The 20,482-nt window shown below is 45.5% G+C and overlaps 1 protein-coding gene across 1 annotated transcript in view; it reads right to left on the bottom strand.

Moving 5' to 3' along the window:
• Positions 1-20,482, bottom strand: part of MERTK (MER proto-oncogene, tyrosine kinase) — a 115,070-nt gene that overhangs the window by 69,651 nt on the left and 24,937 nt on the right. The window contains exons 2-4 of the mRNA XM_042982008.1: positions 17,817-18,222; positions 7,298-7,398; positions 5,125-5,298 (exon numbers count right to left, since the gene is read on the bottom strand). Of these exons, the coding sequence (XP_042837942.1) occupies positions 5,125-5,298; positions 7,298-7,398; positions 17,817-18,222 (681 nt within the window). The remainder of the gene's footprint in view (positions 1-5,124; positions 5,299-7,297; positions 7,399-17,816; positions 18,223-20,482) is intronic.

Raw genomic sequence — 20,482 nt, forward strand, 5'->3', positions numbered from 1 at the left:
AAGCATCTGACTTTGGCTCAGGTCGTGATCTCACCGTTCATGAGTTCGAGCTCCGCATCAGGCTCTGTGCTGACATCACGGAGCATGGAGCCCACTTAGAGGTCTGTGTCTCCCTCTCTCTTTGCCCCTCCCCTGCTCATGCTCTGTTTCTCTCTTTCTCTCAAAAATAAAATAAATATTCAAAACAACACCAACATCACTAAACTCTCTCAGAAAACAGAGATGGTAGGGATACTTCCTAACTAGTTTTATGAGATCAACAATACCCTGATACCAGAATCTGACACTACAAAAACAAAATTACAGCCCATTTCCCTCATAAGCATTTTTGTACAATAAGGAATTTAGCTTTTGTCCCTTATAATTTCCTGAGTGACAGGAGTGGCTTTGTTACACTAATGAGGTGACTCACAATTGGCCCCTACAGAAACTGGTCAAGAGAATGACCAGCCATGTGATAAGAGGGTTGAGGAGTCTGGAGATTGTGTTCAATCACATGGCCAATGGTTTAGGCTTTCTTTCTTTCTTTCTTTCTTTCTTTCTTTCTTTCTTTCTTTCTTTCTTTCTTTTTTTTTTTTTAAATGTTTGTTTATTTTTGAGAGAGAGAGAGAAACAGAGAGAGAGAGACAGAGGGCAAGCAGGGGAGGGGTAGGGAGAGAGGGAGACAAAGAATCTGGAGCAGGCTGCAGGCTCTGAGCTGTCAGCACAGAGCCCAATGCGGGGCTCGAACCCACAAACCGTGAAATCATGACCTGAGCTGAAGTCGGATGTTCAACCAACTGAGCCACCCAAGTGCCCCCACATGGCCAGTGATCTAATCAGAAGTGCCTATGTAAGGAAACCTCCACAAAAAAAATCTGCTCCCCAAAGCTTAGTAGAGTGGCCTTTTCCTGGATCTGCCAGGAGGGTGAAACACCCTAATTCAAAGAGGAGAGGGCACAGAAGCTCTGCATTGAGGACCCTCCCAGATATCACCCAAGGCGTATGTCTTGTAACAAAACTGTAATCATTAAGTATTGTAAATATTTCCTGAGTTCTTATGATCATATGATAAAAAAATACAATTTTTGGCAAAGTGAGAATAGAAAGAAACATCTTCAACCTAGTGAAAGGCATTGTCCCAAACCCACAGTTTATTTCATACTTGGTGACTGGGACAGATACATCCACTCTCCCCACTTTTATTCGGCATTGTGCTGGAGTCTTGGCCACTAAAATAAGGAAAGGGACAGAGATAAAAAGACAAGGATTGGACAGATAGACGTAAAACTGTCTCTACTTGCAGGTGACATGTTTACATAGAAAATCCAAGGAATCTACAAAACAACAACAATAAAGCCCTCTTAGAATTAATACATCAATGTCACAAGGTTGTAGGATGTAAGATCCACATACGTAAATCCATTTATTTTCTATATACTAATAGTAAACAATTGGGAAATGGAATCAAATGTGCTACTTACCAACACCAGCAACATAAAATATTTAAGAATCCCTTTAACAAGTGACCTATAAGACCTCTACATCAAAAACTATAAAAAAAATTCCTGAGAGAAATTAAAGGAGACCTAAATAAATGGACAGTGTGTGTTCTGGGATCAGAAGTCTCCATATTATTAAGATGTGATCTCTCCCTAAATTGATCTAGAAATTCAGTACAATTGCAGAAGTGCCTGGTTGGCTCAGTTGGTTAAGCATCTGACTCTTGATTTTGGCTCAGGTCATGATCTCATGGTCGTGACATCGAGCCCCGCTATGCTGGGTGTGAAGACTGCTTATGATTCTTTCTCTCCCTCTGCCCCCTAAGCCCCCGCTCCACGCGCATGCACTCTCCCTCTCTCAAAAAAAAAAACAATTAAAAAAAAAATACAGTTGCGGGGTGCCTGGGTGGCTCGGTTAAGCGTCCGACTTCAGGTCATGATCTCGCAATCTGTGACTTCAAGCCCCGCGTCGGGCTCTGTGCTGACAGCTCAGAGCCTGGAGCCTGCTTCGGATTCTGTGTCTCCCTCTCTCCATCCCTCCCCTACTCACACTGTCTGTCTTTCAAAAATGAATAAACGTTAAAAAAAAATTGCAAACAAAATCACAACAGACTCTTGCAAAACCGTCAAGCTGATTCTAAGATTTATATGAAAATAGGCAAAAGACCCGAAGTGACACTTCACCTAAAGGATACGTGACTGGTCTATAAGCACAAGAAAAAAATGAAATTTTTTAGGGAAATGAAATGCAAATTAAAAATTTACCATTTCACATCCACTAGGGTGTCTAAAATGAAAAAACTAACCATAGCAAACGTTGGCAAGGATGTAGATAGGGCATCTGGAATGCTCATCCACTGTTGCTAGGAATAGAACTTGGTGTAACTTCAGAACACAGTTTGGTGGTTTCTTTAAAAGTTAAACATATACCTAGTATTCGATCCAGCAATTCTTCTCCCAGGTATTATCCGAAACAAAATAAAAACGCATGTCTCCCAAAAAACTTGCACACAAATATCTGTAGCTGCTTTATCATAGCCAACTCCTGTAAACATCCCAAACGTTCACCACACAGACAAACAAAATGTAGCATATCCATACCATAACAGTGCTATTAGCAGTGAGCACAAAGTACTCCTACAACAACACGGATGAATCCCAAAAATGTCACATTGAGGGAAAGAAGCCTGAGACAAAAGAATATACACTTCGCGACTCCATTTATTTAATGTTCAAGAACTAGCAAAACAGGGGCGCCGGCCTGGGTGGCTCAGTTGGTTAAGTAATCCGACTCTTGATTTCGGCTCAGGTCATGATTTCCTAGTTCGCGAGATCAAGTCCCGTGTTGGGCTCTATGCTGACGAGGAGCCTGCTTGGGATTCTCTCTCTCTCCCTCTCCCCGGCTAGCTAGCGTGCACTCTCTCAAAACAAGTAAATAAACATTAAAAAAAAAAAAAAGAACTAGCAAAAGTAATCCGTGATGACAGATATCAGTACACCATTGTCTATGAGAGGTGGGGACTGATGGGAAGGGAGCCTGAGGGGCATTCTGAGGTGATGACAATGTTCTATGCCTTGATTGAAGGGGTGGTTACATGCGTGTCTACATTTACCAAAACTCACTGAGTTGTGCATTTAAATTCTACACAACTTAACGGTATGTCAGTTTCACCTCAATAAAAACAAATGTCTTTACAGCTACCATCCTAGAAGGGGTGGGGTGTATTTTCCAAATTGACTTTGAAACTAAAAAGTAGCTTGATTATCAGCTTCTTGGGGAGACTCAAAAATAATTCAGATGGAGGGAGAGAAAACCATAATATTCCTCGTGGAGTCAGGAGTTAGGAAAATGATCCAGAGATAAAACCGAGGGGCTGGCATTCATTTGCTGGTCTATTCTTGCCATGAATATTCAGTGAGTGCTTCTATGAGTCAGGCACTGCCTTGGGACAGACAAAGTCCTTGTCCTTGCTGAGCATATACTCTCTGAGAAGACAGACAAGGAAGCTACAGAAATAAATAGGGTGATTATAGACTGTGGCGAGTACAACACATGACTGGGAGTCCATAAAGAGGTGGGAAGGTCCGAAAATAGTTGAATGACCAGGAAAGGTTTCCCAGAAGAAGTAATATTTGAGTTGTGTCATGGGGCAGAGGGCAGAGGGCAGAACAGTGCAGGCAGACAGAAGAAAGGATGCAAAGGTCCTGAGGCAGGAAGGAGGGCAATGTGTCTGAGGAAATGACAGACAATCAGGATGACCGGTGCTTAATAAGCAGGGAGGAGAAGGTGCGTCGGGGTGGGTTGGAGAGTCGGGCGGAGGCCAGAGCTCACAGGGCCGATGGGCAGGGACAGGAATGAGTCTGAGTGACAGTCTAAGATGACAGGGAGCCACTGAGGAGGATGGATTGGAGTGGGGACAGGGCTGGAAGCGAAGAGACCAGTTAGGGAGCTACTTACTGCACTGGTAGGGTACTGGCAGCGGTGTGGAGCAGGGAAGGAGAGAAAACAGATTCGGGATGCACCGTAGAAGCAGAATGGACAGAACTTGCTGATGCATTTGGCATGAAGAATGAGAAAGAGGAAGGCTGGGCCAATGGTGATACCATTTACTAAGATGGGGAATTCTGGGGCAAAGTGAGTGTGGAGAGGAGCTGGAACAGGAGTTTCATTTTAAGATACTTATGTACCAGCAAGTGAAAATGCCAAGGAGGCACTTGGATACATGAGTCTGGACCTCAGAAGAGAGGGCTGGGCCAGGACACAAAGCCCAAGGCCACCGTTGCACAGATAGTATTGAAGCCAAGGACAGAGAGGAACTCTCCCAGGGTGGCGGGACTGTCTCAGAGTGAAAATAAGTGGGTCCAGGGATGCGCCTGTCAAGGGCAGAGGAGAAGCGGTGGGGTGGGAAGGAAGCCAGGAAGACTGTTGCCAGAGGTTCACCCCTGTGTTCTCAGAACCTAGAACAGCCCCTGGGATACAGCACTCCCTGGCAAAATGGTCGCTGAATGCACGAAGAAAGGAAGGATTTGGGGGTGGTGCCCTTGCTAGATGTTGCTGAAAAGATGCCATGAGAGAAGCCAGAGAGGAGTCCACCGGCTTTCGTAGCACGGGAAACAGCAAGGGCATTGACTCCAAGAGCCTTGTCAGGGAGGTGACGGGAACGAAGCCGAGATACTTCCATTCGGATGAGAATCAAGATGACCACCGTCAGAGCGGCCACAATCCACAATGACTCAGTCATCCCACAGCAGTGCCGCGTGACCAGTGGGGTTCCCTGCTGTCAAACCTCACATCAGGGGTCTTTGCGTCAAGTGGTTTCCTGAAGTGCATGGCCTGCCAGGCCAGCCAAGCGCCAGCTGCAATGGGAGGTATGAGCAAGACTCCCACTGCCCGGGCTCAGGGACTCCGGCCACTTCACTAACTTAAACCACAGACACCCTTCAGGGCATTCACCCACTTCCCAGCCCTGGCCTGTGAATTCTCACTCCCGGGGTTTCTTTTCCACGTACCCTCACCTCAGCTGCCACACCTGTGTTTCATTCTCTTCTATCCGCTGCTAGTGCAAGGCAGTGGTCACCAAACTTGTGATCCCTCTCACTATTAGAAAGGAAGCAATAAATAAGTCACACGACTCGGACTTACCAGGCACAGTTAGAACAGAAGGGGATTTTTCTGGCTGTTCATTAACACGGCTGCTGTTCTGAACCCAGAAAATGTTGACGGGCTCAGGAGGGCCCACGGCCTGACAGGTGAGGTTGAAGGCTGTGTCTCTTGTGACATTCATGCTCTCAGGCTGTCTAGTAAAGTGAGGAAGTCCTGCGGAGAAAGAGTTCAGTGAAAGAATGTTTCAGATCTTCAAGCAAAGGCAGAGCCCCAAGGGGAATGGAGACTGTTCTAGAACTTGGCAATAGATGTCTTTATATACCACCTCTGGTCTGAAATGGCTAGTTTGCACCTTCTGAAAGTTGGCTGAGAAAGAATAGAAGCTAATTCTTACCCAACTAGCTCCAGCCGGCTTTCTAGGACACTTTCTCAAAGGGGTTATGATGGTGATTCAGAACTGGTTTTACCAGAAGGGAGGCCTGGCGGTGTTGAAATCAGGCATTATTCCAACTCCTGGGACAGGCTGGCACGTTTTTCAGTGTTTCTTACCAAATTACACATGGAGTGAAAACAAAGCCACGTAATAGGTCCACCTGTTTTTGAGGACAATCCACTGCGTGTGTCCCTTTAAGATGAATGATAATGAATTTAAACATCTGCACACTTGCACAGGGCTTATACAGGGCTGGCCATTTTTCAAAGTGCATTCTAATGATAACAGTGCAGACACAGTTACATACTTCCACTCCTAAGATCTTTGACTGTGATTCAGAATCGAGGCCATAAGGACGGGAACTTTAGAAATACCTCAGAGAAAGCCAGTGACTACGTACTTGGAGCATATGCTAAAAAATTAACAAGTCAAGTTAACTGTCCTCAGGCACTTAAACCATGTTCTTTGAGGATTGGGAACTCACAGATCTGGTCCCAGAAGGAATGATGTGGGAGTGGCATAATGGGCTTCTTTATTCCTATTTCAAAGTTTTGCAAGACTCCATTTGGACCTAATGTGATCCTGCCCTGGGCATTTTGTTGGGATTCTGACAAGTTAAATGTCCTCTCAACATTTTCCCAACATTTACAGCAAATGTAGGAACACTACCATCCTCCACACCCCCCACTTTCCCCTAGGGCTGGTGCTGACATAACCCTGAGGAGGCATTAGCTGTCCAGCCTGGGATGGGCCTAGAGCAGAACGCTAACACAGACTCCTCTGAGGGGCCTCCCCACCTCAGGCCTCCTACAGCATTAGTGGGTATGAGGTTTAGGTTTGCAAAAGGATGGGTAGCAGAAGAGGCTTTCCTTGCGGGACAGTTCTGGTTGAACTTCCCTGAAAAGCCAACCACTTGTTTTTTCTAAAGCCTGTGATAAGGCGGGTCAGGAGAAAGTAGAAAAGAAAGGTGTTTGGGTGCTTCTGCTGGCAGGGGTATCTCAGAAAGCCAAGATGCAAGGGCCCTGGAGGCAGCCCGTGGGCTGGTGAGGAATGACAGCTTGTGGTGAGAATAGAGGTGCTTCCTCCTTGAAGGCTTCCTCGACAGGCACCGCCATTGCAGAACCAGGCATGCGCCCCAAGACCCGGGGCCTTGGGACCTGGGCTCACCTAGCCATCAGCTCACATCCCCTACTGCAGTTCAAGTTCCTTGAGGGCAGAGACCGCCTTCTTCTAGTCGACGTCTCATTCGGACCCACACTGAGCCCGTCTTATGTCACATCATGGAACTGCACTGAACCATCTACCTGACAAATCCTAGGGCCCAAAATGAGTCCCAGATTGAGCTGCTGACCCAGTTCAGGAAAACCACTCACCCTCCTGGCTTCACCATCCACATGTACCGATGTTGAATAATAGGCCAATCATCCCTAGACCAGGCGAAGGGTACCTGGTGCCAGCACTGAGAACCGGATAATGGAATGCATACCGCTTCCAGAAAAGTCTCCAGGCTTCTAAACTGTAAATAACCTGAGGACAAAGGAGTCCATAATCTGTTTTTTATCTCAGCCCTATTGCTCAGGATAGAGCTAAAACTTTGAGAATTGAATTCACGCCATTTATTTATTATTACCTAAAGTCTAAAAAGAGGATCACCTTATAAAATGTCAGTGCTTATGAATTTGCAAAGTTTGATTACAGAGTTATAAATGAGCATGCTAAACTCTAGAGTTTTATATGCAAAGCGATAAATACAGGTCACTCTGTAGCCTCTGGACTTACCCTGCACCTCGATGTAGATGGGGTCAGACACAATCTCTTCGTTGTTTATTTTCATCTTACAGGTATATGAACCATTGTCTGAACGCTGCACACTGGTTATGCTTCAAAGAAAACACATAGAGATATTTACACTGAATACCCTTTGAGTTTCTGCTATAGGAACAGAACATTCTTCAACCTGTTTATCATATGCTCTGAGTGTTAATCTTCTGTGTCAACGTGGCTAGGTCATGGCATCTAGATAGTTGGCCAAATATTACTCTAGATGTTTCTGTGAAAGTATTTTTCAGATGTGGTCAACATTTAAATTTTTTTTTTTTTACATTTATTTATTTTTGAGAGATAGAGAGAGACAGAGAACAAGTGGGGGAGGGGTGGAGAGAATGAGACACAGAATCCGAAGCAGACTCCAAGCTCCGAGCTGTCAGCACACAGCCCGACGCGGAGCTCGAACTCACAAACTGCGAGATAATGACCTGAGCCGAAGTCGGACGCCCAACTGACTGAGCCACCCAGGCGCCCATATGTGGTTAACATTTAAATCAGTAGACTCTGAGTAAAGATTACCCTTCACAACACGGGTGGGCCTCATCCAGCCAGCTGAGAGCCATACTTATGAGCAAAGACTGAGGTCCTCCAAGGAAGAGGGAATTCTGCCTCTAAACTGCTTTCGGACTCAAGACTATAATATCAACTCTTCCCTCGGTCTCCAGCTGATGCCCTGCCTGTTTCAGATTTGCCAGCACCCACAATCACATTAGCCAATTCCTTAAAATAACTTTCTCTCGTTCCTTCTTTGGTTCTGTTTTTTCTGAAGAAACATGACTAACACATATGCTGTCCCTCCTCTTGCCTTCTATGGAAGGCTCTGTACCAGGGTTCTCTATGTTGGGTTATTGCCCCATCAAGGCATTTTGCTGCAAATTTGTAGGGTTGTTTTTTTTTTTAATTTTTTTTAATTTTTTTTTAACATTTATTTATTTTTGAGACAGAGAGAGAGCATGAACAGGGGAGGGTCAGAGAAAGAGGGAGACACAGAATCCGAAACAGGCTCCAGGCTCTGAGCTGTCACCACAGAGCCCGATGTGGGGCTCGAACCCACGGACCGCGAGATCATGACCTGAGCCGAAGTCAGACACTTAACCAACTGAGCCACCCAGGCGCCCCTGTAGGGCTGCTTTATGTGGGCACAATAACTAGGAGGCACCATGGTTTTTAGGGGCTAGGGGCAACTGTTCCATAACCCAAATGACTTTCTGAGACTAGAACCCAATTCCATTTATAGACACACAAAGAATTTGTCTGGTCTTAATATCCACCTAATTCCCAGGACTGCAATTACCTGAAAATCCCTTTGTCCTGTTTGGAACTTGGCCATGACTCAGATCACGGACAGCACCTCCCTATTTGCAGCTGCCACGTGCGTGAGGGGCGTGCCACGGTGCAAGTCCCTGTGTATTCTATGATCTCTCCTAGAGTGGTCATGCCAGGCATCTACATGTTCACATTCGTATTATTTTATTATAGATCACCTTTCTTTCGTTTTCCTTATACTATAGTTTGAACACTACATGTTGTAAAGTATCTGCTATAAACAGGTGGCCTTAGCTCTAAGAGCTTCAGAATCCTGCTTTCCACCCTTCAGACATGTTTACACACAAGAAGTTAGGCAAAACCTGCCCTTAGCTGGGTGTGGGAAGGGGCGAGGGCATAAGGAACTCTTTGAAATGCCCTCAAATGCTCTCAAAGGGGGGGGACACCTTCACTGACCCAAAGGCACGGATTTCTTCTACTGCGCTGATCAGACAGAGCAAAGGCTGTGGCTAGAGAAAGAAAGTAAAAGAAGAAAACTGTGGAGGGGTCCATCTTCCTTTCTAGTAGCTTGTTCCCTGATACAACTTATTTATCCCAAAGCAAAATAAGACCCATCCCTCAACCCATCAAGGCCTGAAGCTTAATGCTTAAAAGAGACCAGGAAGCTGGCAAGGTCAGAGGGGACGCCATCTTGGCCCACAGGTGGCAGCTGCCAGGATATACAAACAGCACAGCGGCATCAGGAGCCAATTTGCCACGGCAAGGCCCCTTGGACTTGAGGTTGAACACACGGTTTTGAACACACGGTTTTCAGAACAAACATAGAACATTTTAAATTACAACTTCTCCCCAGTGATACCATGTTGCAGTTCCCTTTTAGCTTCTGATAAAGAGTAAGTAAAATACACATCAAGAATGGTGTCAATCAGGGGCCCCTGGGTGGCTCAGTTGGTACTTCGGTTCAGATCATGATCTCGCGGTCCGTGAGTTCGAGCCCCGCATCGGGCTCTGTGCTGACAGCTCAGAGCCTGGAGCCTGCTTCCGATTCTGTGTCTCCCTCACTCTCTGCCCCTCCTTGCTCGTGCTCTGTCTCTCTCTGTCTCAAAAATAAATAAACATTAAAAAAAAAAAAAAAAAAGAATGGTGTCAATCAGAATGAGGAGAACCAGAGCTGCTTGGGTTAATATTACCTCCTTACTGTTCCCAAGGCCCAATAATGTGACTATCGTCTGTCACCTGCCCTTTCTGATGTGCCAATCTGAGCAGTGCCCCACTGACTCAGAATACTTTGCCTTCCCCTTTCCCCTCACTTCTGTGCGGGAGTGATATAATTTTGGAACTGCACCTGATGAACGGAAGTTGGACTTGGGGAGGACTCAGGATTTCAAAGAAAGGCCAGATCTCTCCATGCTTTAGGGCAGGACTGAAGGTCATAATGTCTAGAGGTCACTGGGAGAACATGGAAAGAGACTTCACAGGACAAATATCTCCAAATAAGGGGTTAGCTGACCCTCCTCTAATAAATCTCCCTGGATGTCATGGTGGCAGGAAGAAAGAGGGAGAGAAGCAGGTGTCTAGAATGGTGCCCGGACCAGCATGAGTATCAGCCAGGGGCTGAATGGTGCACCTGCTTCTAGGAGCTCTTGAAGATTCTGCATGGCTGAGCAGTCTAGTTTTCTTTGCAGTTCAAAAACAAACCAACAAACAAAAAAATAAAACAAAACAAACCAAAAAACAAGGTCATGGCTACCAAAGAGGGGGTCCTTTCCACATATTTCACAGGTTCATTTTAGAAGAGGAGTCATTGTCTTGAGGCCAGGCCCAGGAGCTGGACTGATGATAAGATCTGATAGGCTGAGGACAGCTGTGCCTCTGAAGACCTGGCTCTGGCTCAGGGTCCAGAAGCCCAGTGTTGCAGCAGCCTTGTCACATGACTTAGGTAGTCAGGAGCCAGAATGCAAGTGAGGGCCACAGAGGGATGCAGGGCAAGGCCGAGGAAGGCAGCCCAAGGATGCAAAGTACCCCTGTGTGCGTTGGGGGGGGGGGGGGGGGACGGCCGACTGAGAAACTATCGGGTGGAAGTAATAGTTTAGCAGCACAGCTTGGACTTCAGAAATCAGACGCAAAGGGCATGAAAAGTCTAGGAGCATCTTAAGCCAACCAGCAAGGAAGGAAAATTCAACCAGGAGGAGAAAAGGAGAGCTCAAAGGAAACATGATCAAAACTTTGTCTTTAGTCATTCATATCAGGAAGAGGTCAGCAATCGCCTGGGGAGATGGGTTACGTGCCTGCATTAATTAGCAAGTCCAGACCCAGATTTTCCACAAATAATTCTACATGTTGCTTCCTAGACATGCAAGTAAAGGCTGCCATGCTGAGAGCAGGGTGGGGGGTGAGGTGGAGAAGAGTTGCTGTCCCCAACTTCTCCCCTTTCCTAAAGGAAACAGCAGGTGCAGTCTCTAGAGGCTCCCCAGTGAAGGCTCTGAGCTCAGAATAGCAATCTAGGCATTCCAACAACTGAGTAAGAGGAGTTCCAGAAAGAACACAGGAAGGAAAGCATAATTCAAGAAAATGCCCCAGGGCTGGATTCTAGGTCTTTCTTAACCAGGCCTGTAGGTGGGCAGCACAGTGGAAGAGAAAAGACCCACCAAGACCACCCATCTCTCATCAGTAGGTGTCACAACTCCAAGATAAAGTGGAGGTCCAGAAGCTTCCAGAGAGAAGTAAAGTGAGTCATTCACAAATGAATCAGAACCCCACCACACTTCTCAAGAACACATCTGGGGGCAAAAAGGAAATATATCAATGACTTCCAAATGACAACAGGAAATTATTCTTTTTGAGTTCTGTATCCAGACAAGCTACCTCAATGTGAGGATAGAAAACACAATAGCATTTTCAGACATGCAAGGTCCATGCTGGTGGAGGATGGGCTCTGTGCCAAAGCGAAGGAGTAAAAGCCAAGAGGCGGGGTTGGGGGCGGTGCGGAACCTGGGCTCCAGGAGGAAATAGGAGAAACAAGGGTTAAGATGACAGAGCTGTACCCCAGACCTGGGGAGCAACCTGCCCAGACTGGAGCAGGAGAAGGACAGGACAGGCATCTCCTAGGAAAAGATCAGGCCTGGTAATCGCATCACTTTGAGAGGAGATGTATGTAGAGTTTAGGGACAAATGAGAGTGACACTTAGAAAATTGAGCAAACTAACAAGCAAGGAAACTATTAAACTGAGGACAATCAAAGAGCTGTGAAGAAGTAAGATGTAACCACAGCCTACTGTATGACTCAGCTGAAAACAGCATTTACATAGCCACAAAAAACGTGAAGTCCTGGGTACCGATTTAACCAGAGTTGTAACGTTCTATTAGATGAACTCCAGGCTAGGCGCGCGCGCACACACACACACACACACACACGAGTCATAAGGATTGAATACTACAAAAGATACCCAAGAAGTGGATAAGCACAGCTCCTCGTTGGGGAAGGGCTGGAGGCTGGAGCAGAAGAGAGGATTTTTGAACAGTTGGAGTATTTTGCCACGTGTATGCACTGCTTTAAAAAAGGTATAAAAATTGTGTCAGATTCTGGTCAAATACAAACATCTGAACCGGGGAAAACCAAAGCCACCATACAGACTCAGCCACCGCGTCTAGACAGGAACCACCTGGACAGAGCCCCAGGGCTCTTTGCATCTGCAAAAGCCCATCACACCAGGGTGGCCTCAGCTGGGTGAGTCGCAGTACGTCCTGTAAGGACACAGAGCCTCCTTGTTTCTCAGACCTATCACATGTAGACTGGCCTGCTCAGACATGGCTCTGAAGTAGCAGCTACATTCTAGAGGCTTCTTAAAAGAAATACAAGGGGCGCCTGGGTGGCTCAGTTGGTTGAGCGGCCGACTTCGGCTCAGGTCATGATCTCATGGTCCGTGAGTTCGAGCCCCGCGTCGGGCTCTGTGCTGACAGCTCAGAGCCTGGAGCCTGTTTCAGATTCTGTGTCTCCCTCTCTCTGACCCTCCCCTGCTCATGCTCTGTCTCTCTCTGTCTCAAAAATAAATAAACGTTAAAAAAAAATAAAAAAAAAAAAAAGAAATACAAAAAAGAACAAAGGGGGTACAGTTCCACTTACATGAGGTACGTAGAGTAGTCAAAGTCACAGGGAAAGAAAGAATAGAGGTCACCAAGGACTGGGGGAAAAGGGAATGAGGGGTTAGTGTTTAATGGGCATGGAGCTTCCCTCTGGGGGGCTGAGAAAGTTCTGAAGATGGATGGTGGTGATGGGTGCCACACCAAAGTGAATGTACTTAAATGCCACTGAATTGTATACTCGGAAAGGGTTAAAATGGTACATTTTATCCTATGTATATTTCACCATGATAAAAATATTAAAAATGAAAAAACAGTTGTAGAGAAATACAAGTTTTAGAAAACTATAAAATCCTTCCAGCTCTAGCTACAGAGAACTAAGCTAGAATTGAATTCCCAGTGGGGAATCCCTAGACTACACAAAAAACATGTCAAAATACTTTTCCTTTGCCACAAATTACCCCAATAACTGAATGTGCAGGGCCGGCTGGCCTACAGGAACACTGGCTTTTGTTTCTGCTTGAGAGTTTGGTCCCCCCAGTCTTCTGGCCTGATGGCTGGTGCCTCCCTGGAATGCTTTACCTGACCCGGGAGTGTTTCTACCCAAGCCAGAGAGCTCCTTATACCTTATGCCCGACTTTAGAGCAAACTGTATCCCAAAAAGTACCCCCTCCTTTAGAGACTCCAGGGAAAGGTCCCGGCTACACAGCATCCCGGGATCTGCACAAATGGATGAGCTACAGTTTCAAGCTGATATCAAGTGCAAATGAGGCAAGATACCAGTCGGAGAGCCGAGGTGGCTTGGCTTAAGCCTGGTGGCTTAAGCCCCACAAAGGAGAATTGCTACAAGCCCTGGAGAGATAGAGCCTGAGGTGTGCACCATCCAGGACTAGGTCAGGAATATGGGGTCCGGGGAGGGCAGGGGCGCAATTTTCAGTGTTAATCACCAAGCCATCAATTAGGAATACCCCAACCTGCTGGCGGACACAGAGTGTTCCCTACACCTACAATAGACGTCCAAGTGAAAGAAGAAAACATGTGAATTATTAGCAAAGAATTGTTTTTGCATAATAATGAATAATGGGGCATATACAAGGGAAAAAATAACTGATCAGTTATTTTTTCCCTTGTATATGCCCCATTATTCATTATTATGCAAAAACAATTCTTAAGGTTTTCCCTTTACAATTTCACATACATCCTTCTGTATTTGCTTCTGCTTTACAACAGTAGGTTACAGTGGCATAGAGCAGTCAGTATTTTGAAGGCGTTTAATAAGATAGGAGAACATTCATAATAGGATGTTACATGGGGGGAACGAGATATATAATCATCTGTGTCATAAAATGCTAATTTCATTTCAGGAATATTAATTTCATATGTGCTTGGAAAAGTTTTCTCAGGGTTGTGGGCCATGGTTTCTTTCTCTGTACATGTTTGGTAGTTTCTAAGTATTTAACAAAATACATATATTATTATTAAAATAACTATTTTTTAAGTTAATTTATCTATTTTGAGACAGAGAGAGAGAGAGAGAGAGAGAGGGAGAGAGGGCTCAGGGGAGGGGCACAGAGAGAGGGAGACAGAGAATCCCAAGTAGGCTCCAAGTTCAGCTCAGAGCCTGATGTGGGGCTTGAACTCATGAACCGTGAAATCACGACCTGAGCCGAAATCAAGAGTTGGACGCTTAACTGAGCCACCCAGGTGCCCTTAATATAAATTTAAAATATACGCATAGAGGAACTAAGACCAAGCAGTTTCTAAAACCTTTTAGGAACGCTCTTACTCATGATGTTAAATCTGCTTTAACCTTTCCCAAGTAGGGTGGGGCTTGTACTTAAATGCACATGAACTTCTTCTTTTATCATTTCCACATCCACCCCCATCCCCGGTTTCAATAAACTGAGGTTTGACCGAAAGATGGGTTGGGTCCTGAGTGGCAGAAGTGCCCCCTCAGTCCTGATGCCGGGTCCTCTCCCCTAAATCGATACTTCAAGGCCAAATCTACAAGTATGCACATCTCCTAACCTACTTGTAGGGTCAAAGACCAGATAGCTGACTGACCCTTATTTTTAGAATGGGGCATTTGGGGGTTCAAGTGTGGGGTCTGCCCGATATGAAAGAGGAAATGTGGAACCGACAAAAACTCAGAAAGTTAAATCACATCCACAATCCTGGTCAGTCTCTAGCAACTCACAACTGCTTCATATTTAAAGGACGCATGCTGGGGTGCCTGGATGGCTTGGTCGGTTAAGCGTCTGACTTCGGCTCAGGTCATGATCTCGTGGTCCATGAGTTCGAGCCCCGCGTCGGGCTCTGTGCTGACAGTTCAGAGCCTGGAGCCTGTTTCAGATTCTGTGTCTCCCTCTCTCTCTGCTCCTCCCCTGTTCATGCTCTGTCTCTCTCTGTCTCAAAAATGAATAAACGTTAAAAAAAAAAAAAAATTAAAAAAAAAAAAAGGACGCATGCTGGTACGAATTGTGGGGGCCTCTCTCTGGAGACCCCATCCATTTTCGAAATTCATTACCCTTTCTTATAATAACACCTTATACAAAACTGGCTTATGTCCTAACTCCAAACACCTCGTGTTTCTCCCCATATTCCTCTGACCCCTGCCAATATACACATATGTATTTTGTACATTCCCTTAAATACATGTGGCCCATACAGGTATTCTTAAGGGCAACTCCAAGAAAATTACAAGCTAATGAATTCCATGTGTTGAAGGCCTAGAACTAGTTTTTAACTCTTCACTGTTCCTGGCAACCAGAGTGGATTTCTTTCAGGGCCCATGAGATAGGAGAAGAGACGACATTGCAAGTGTGCAAACCAGGCCCCCCGTTTAAGGGTAACAGCTTACTCTCCAGTGACCCCGGGCAAGTCACCCTACTCAGAGGGACCTCAAAGTCATCATCTAGAAGATACCATATTTAGGGTCTCCAACATCCTTCTCTCTTGCCGAGAAATTACACAGATATTTACAGTCTTGATTCAGTCACTACAATTTCCTTCATACGGCTCCTGTGTCACCTGAACATTAATATACTTGAAGAATATTGTAATGGTGGACTCAGTACTGTCCCCAAAGCTACTCAATTCAGCTGAGTGTCCACGGTTTACGAGAATTCTGATCACTAAATTTGCTGTATGGCTTAGTTTGGAGGTCAAATAAGATTTTTTTTTCCCCTTCAGAATGAGTTTATGAGACTGGACCTGAGTACATGCAAAAGTATAAATTTTTGTTCTCAAGTTCTGAAAATATGACCCAGGTCACCTTCTGAACTCTAAAGACACAAGTCCAAGATAAGACACTGTCTGTTCTAAGTTTAAAAGCTCTCCAATTTGGGGCAGCTGGGTGGCTCAGTCAATTGAGCATCCAACTCTTAATTTCAGCTCAGATCATAATCGCAGGGTCACGGGATTGAGCCCTGAGTCGGGCTCCACACTGAGCATTTTGCTTAAAATTCTCTCTCTCTCCCTCTGCCCCTCTCCCCTGTTCACTGCCTCTTTCTCTCAAATAAAAAAAAATTCTGAGTGTCACATTAAAAATTTTTTTTTAATTAAAACTCTCCAATTTAAGTCCTTTAAACATCCCATGGCCCTTTAGAACATACTTGAAGCTGCTGATCACGTGATACAAACCTATCTCTTTGGCAAGAAGGCAACTCACCCACGCTCTCACAGCTGTCCAGTGGCAGGACCCCCATTCAGGACTCCCAGCCCAGAGACAGCAGGGCAGTGTTTTCCTCCTAATGATACCTGATGGGACCAATGTCCCGGCTCTTCGTTTTTTTAAGCCATTAAACTGCTCCTTATTCATTATTAAATGGGTCATTAGAAGCTGTGTCTCTATCATGGTAAAACATCTGTGTCTTGTAGTTGATGCAGAAAAAAAAATGTAATCAAATCTCCTGAGTGGTCTCAGCCACCGGCTGAGGGTGGCAGCCTGACAGTTCCAGCCCAAATTTAAATCAACCAACGGAAAACGTGACAGTTGTGTTCTTTGCTTTGATGCTAACCAAGCCTATAACTTGGAAAAACTATGCAAAAAAAAAAAAACAACCTAAAAACAAAAAAAAACAAACCCCCAAGGTGCATCTTCTGGAAATGTTGACACACTAAATTCTAACGGGAGCTGTCAGTACTGTGGTATCTCTGAGGCAGTTTTCTGAAAAGGAAACATCAAATGATTCACCAAAAGACGGGACCGTCCGGGACTGCCCCAAGCATCAGGCCAGGGAAAGTGAAAACACACCAGATCAAAGAGGGCTCCCCTCGCTCAGAGCGCAGGAATCCTAGGGAACAGGCATTGGCGCCAACTCTGTACGGCCCTGACCTCATTTTGAGCTTTTAATGACCACAGGTCCACCGAATTCTAGAACTGCACATGCAAGGACAAATAAACAAGACCAAACAAAACAAAACACTCAAACCCGTCCTGGCTGAAGAGGAGCGAGTAGAGAAGAAAAAAGGGATGGGGAGAAGAGAAGCAGCTGTCTCACTGTCAGCAGTACTCTGAAATACGATGACTCAGTCCTAGGGACAATGGGTTATTCCAGATACCTGCTGACTTGGCTCTGTCACCCCCCCTCCCCCACCCCCAATGCATTCGGCTGGCCCCTGTCAAAACAAAGTGGAACAATGAGATGGTGACACGGTGACACGAGGACTACCACAGTACCATGATCTGCAGGAGCAGGGGGTGTAGGGGAGGGGGGAAAGTGAGGATAAGGCAAAGGAAAGCGGTGGGAAGCCTGTTTGTTTTAAAACCTCCACCCCCACGGTGCGATTTAGACGCCTCCACATACTGGGTAAGAAACGTCCGTCGTTCCCACTCACTGGGAGAGCTCTTGAGTCAAGCAGAGCGTGACATGACTTGTAGGTCAGGTGGGAAGTGGTTCCCCAGAACCCAGAGCCTCTGATAACCAGCAGTTCCAGTGAGGCCAAGATCAATGTAAAAGAAATCAACAATACAGACCGGCAGCTATTAATCTACACTGTAAGTGGATCAGTGAGTTGCTAACCCAGAAACTAAAAAAAAGCTTTTTAACTTATGAGGTTTTTGCTTTTGAATCAGCAATAACATAACAACATTTAACAAGAGAAAGGAAGAGAGAACACGTACCTGAAGGAAGCGATTATTGCTGTAACTTCGTCATCTGGATAAAACTGAGTAATTGCATGATGTGCCCCCAGCAACTCCTTCCCATCTTTCCACCAAGAAATAACTGCGATGTCCTGGTACATATTAGGTATATTGATCGAGCAATTAAATTTGACATCTTTATGTTCAGAAAGTATTATGTGGCCAATCGTATGATTAAATGCAAGAGGCGGGAGCTTTGACCCAGCAGAGGTCACTCCAGGATGGACTGCATTGCCCGTATGCCGTCGTCCGGGCTGGGTTGGTGAAAACATCAAGGCAGGCTGGTACCCACTGGTGTGAGGAAGGGAAAATGGCATGTGGTCAGTTTGCAGGCTTCCTGGGTATGGCAGGTCAGGCTTGGTTTCTTTCTTCACCTCTGCAAAAGCTGCAAAACAGAACACCTAATTTTTAGCCTTTTAAATAAAGGAATTTTCCAAGTAGGTTCCCAATCTCTAAGCCTCTGATGACAGACAGGGGGTATCCTCAGGGTCCTCAGAAAACATGAGCAAAATGTATTTAACACACACATCTGGACATATATTCTCATTCACAAATTCATTCATTTGTTCACATACCTCCTAAAGAATGTTTAAGAAATAGAACTCTTCCCACCCATTTTTTTCTTTTCTTTTCTTTTTTATTGAGATGCAATTGACTTATATTAAGTTTCAGGTGTACAACATGATTTGATATTTGTATATGTGGCATCTAATTAACTAGTTGACTACCAGTTACAAAATTTATTTCTTGTGATGAGAACTTTACTTTTTATTATTATTTTTTTTTATTTTTATTTGTTTTCTTGAGAGAGAGGGAGAGAGTGTGCACCTGTGAGTGAGTGGGGCAATGGCAAAAAGAGAGAGAGAGAGAGAGAGAGAGAGAGAATCCCAAGCAGGCTCCATGCCCAGCACGGAGCCCAATGTGGGGCTTGACCTTATGACTGTGAGATCATGACCTGAGCTGAAATCAAGAGTCAGATGCTTAACCAACTGAGCCACCCAGGCACCCCTCTTGTATTGAGAACTTTAAAGATCTACTCTCTTAGCAGCTTTTAAATGTACAACACAGTATTATTAACTGTAGTCACCTTACCGTACATGACATTGCGAGGACTTACTCATTTTATAACTGGAAATTCGTATCCTTTGACCACCTTCCCCCATTTGTGAAAATTGTGACTCATTCAAAGTCCTTCATATCCAACTCAACAGCATGGCAGGAAGGTGATGGCAACTGAGATCACTTTTCTCACTGTGTTCTCAATCACAGACTATGCCACAAATTTGACCAATGGTCTTGTAAAGGCTGCTACCGGTCACAAAGATATGAGTTTACAATTCTGGTGCCTCAACATGACCCATCTCTAGGTATGGGGGGATAAAAAATCAATGCCACTTATGTCATCAACAACAGAATGACTTAGAGCTTCCATTAAAATGCTTGCCTGCTGGAATGAACCTGGCAATGTTGATTTCATCTGGCCCACAAGTATTTCTAGAAATATTGGCCCACAATAGTTGTACTTCTGGCTTTTTTAATAGCACTTTTGGAGCATACATCCTATGCTGGTTGTTACGTATTCAAACACGTTGGCCACAGTTGAGATAGGCAGAGAATGGAAGAGACATTGTGTGGGAAAGTGACTGGGGGTACACAGAGGTGCCCATCCCCACTCCAGAGCTGTCCCTCTGCCACACTCAGGATGTTGCACCCTCCTGGGCTCCTGGGTGTGTATGTGCAGGGAGAGTAGGATGGTTTCTGCTTACGGTTGTGACAGATTTAGCAAGTAAGAATGCAGGACACCCAGTTGAAATTGAATTTCAGATAAACAAGAAATAATTTTTAGCATAAACAGTCAACTAAGCACTTATTTGGCCAATGGAGATACAATCAGGAAATCTGGGAGCAGAAGGAAGGATCTGAGAATTTGTTCCTCTGGCTTTCTGCCTGCCAAGTCGCTCTGGACTGCACATCTCCCTCAACTGAAGGTCACGGCTTCTGTTAGGGAGTCTTCTCTATGTGATTCTTTCATGCCAGGTCGGCTCTCGTGGTTGCTGCATTTGGGAACTGCCTCCAGGGTGAATGCCAGGTTGGAGAAAAAGAGATTTCACTATCAGAAACCAGGGAAGGGGTGCCTGGGTGGCTCAGTTGGTCAAACGTCCAACTGTTGATTTCAGATCAGGTCATGATCTCAAGGTTCGTCATCTAGCCCGAAATCAGGCTTTGCGGTGACAGCAAAGAGCCTGCTTGGGATGCTCTCTCTCCCTCTCGCTCTGCGCCTCCCCACTCTCTCTCTCTCTCAAAATAAAGAAAAAAACTTAAAAGGAGACAGAGAGAGAGAGAGAGAGAGAGAGAGAGAGAGAGAGAAGTCAGGGAAAGCTCACTGCTTGTCCTCAGCCTGAGGTCTCAGTGGCTGTGGGAGAGCAGGGGCCCTCCACATGCTTTGGGGAGGTTATGTGGGTCAGCCGCAGGCTGGCCTTGAGCCCGGCCATCCAGACAGATGAGTGTGCTGTGATAGAAACATTCATTTATTCCAGGGAGTGGAGGTCAGGGTGACTCTGCAGAGAGAGGCCCCTGCCTCTCCTGTCGCCACCACGCCAGGCAAATCTTAGGCACAAGTGTGGGCCTGTGCTCTTAGCAGGAAA

This window comes from Panthera tigris, chromosome A3 (assembly GCF_018350195.1).
Source record: "Panthera tigris isolate Pti1 chromosome A3, P.tigris_Pti1_mat1.1, whole genome shotgun sequence".
NCBI classification, from domain to species: domain Eukaryota; kingdom Metazoa; phylum Chordata; class Mammalia; order Carnivora; family Felidae; genus Panthera; species Panthera tigris.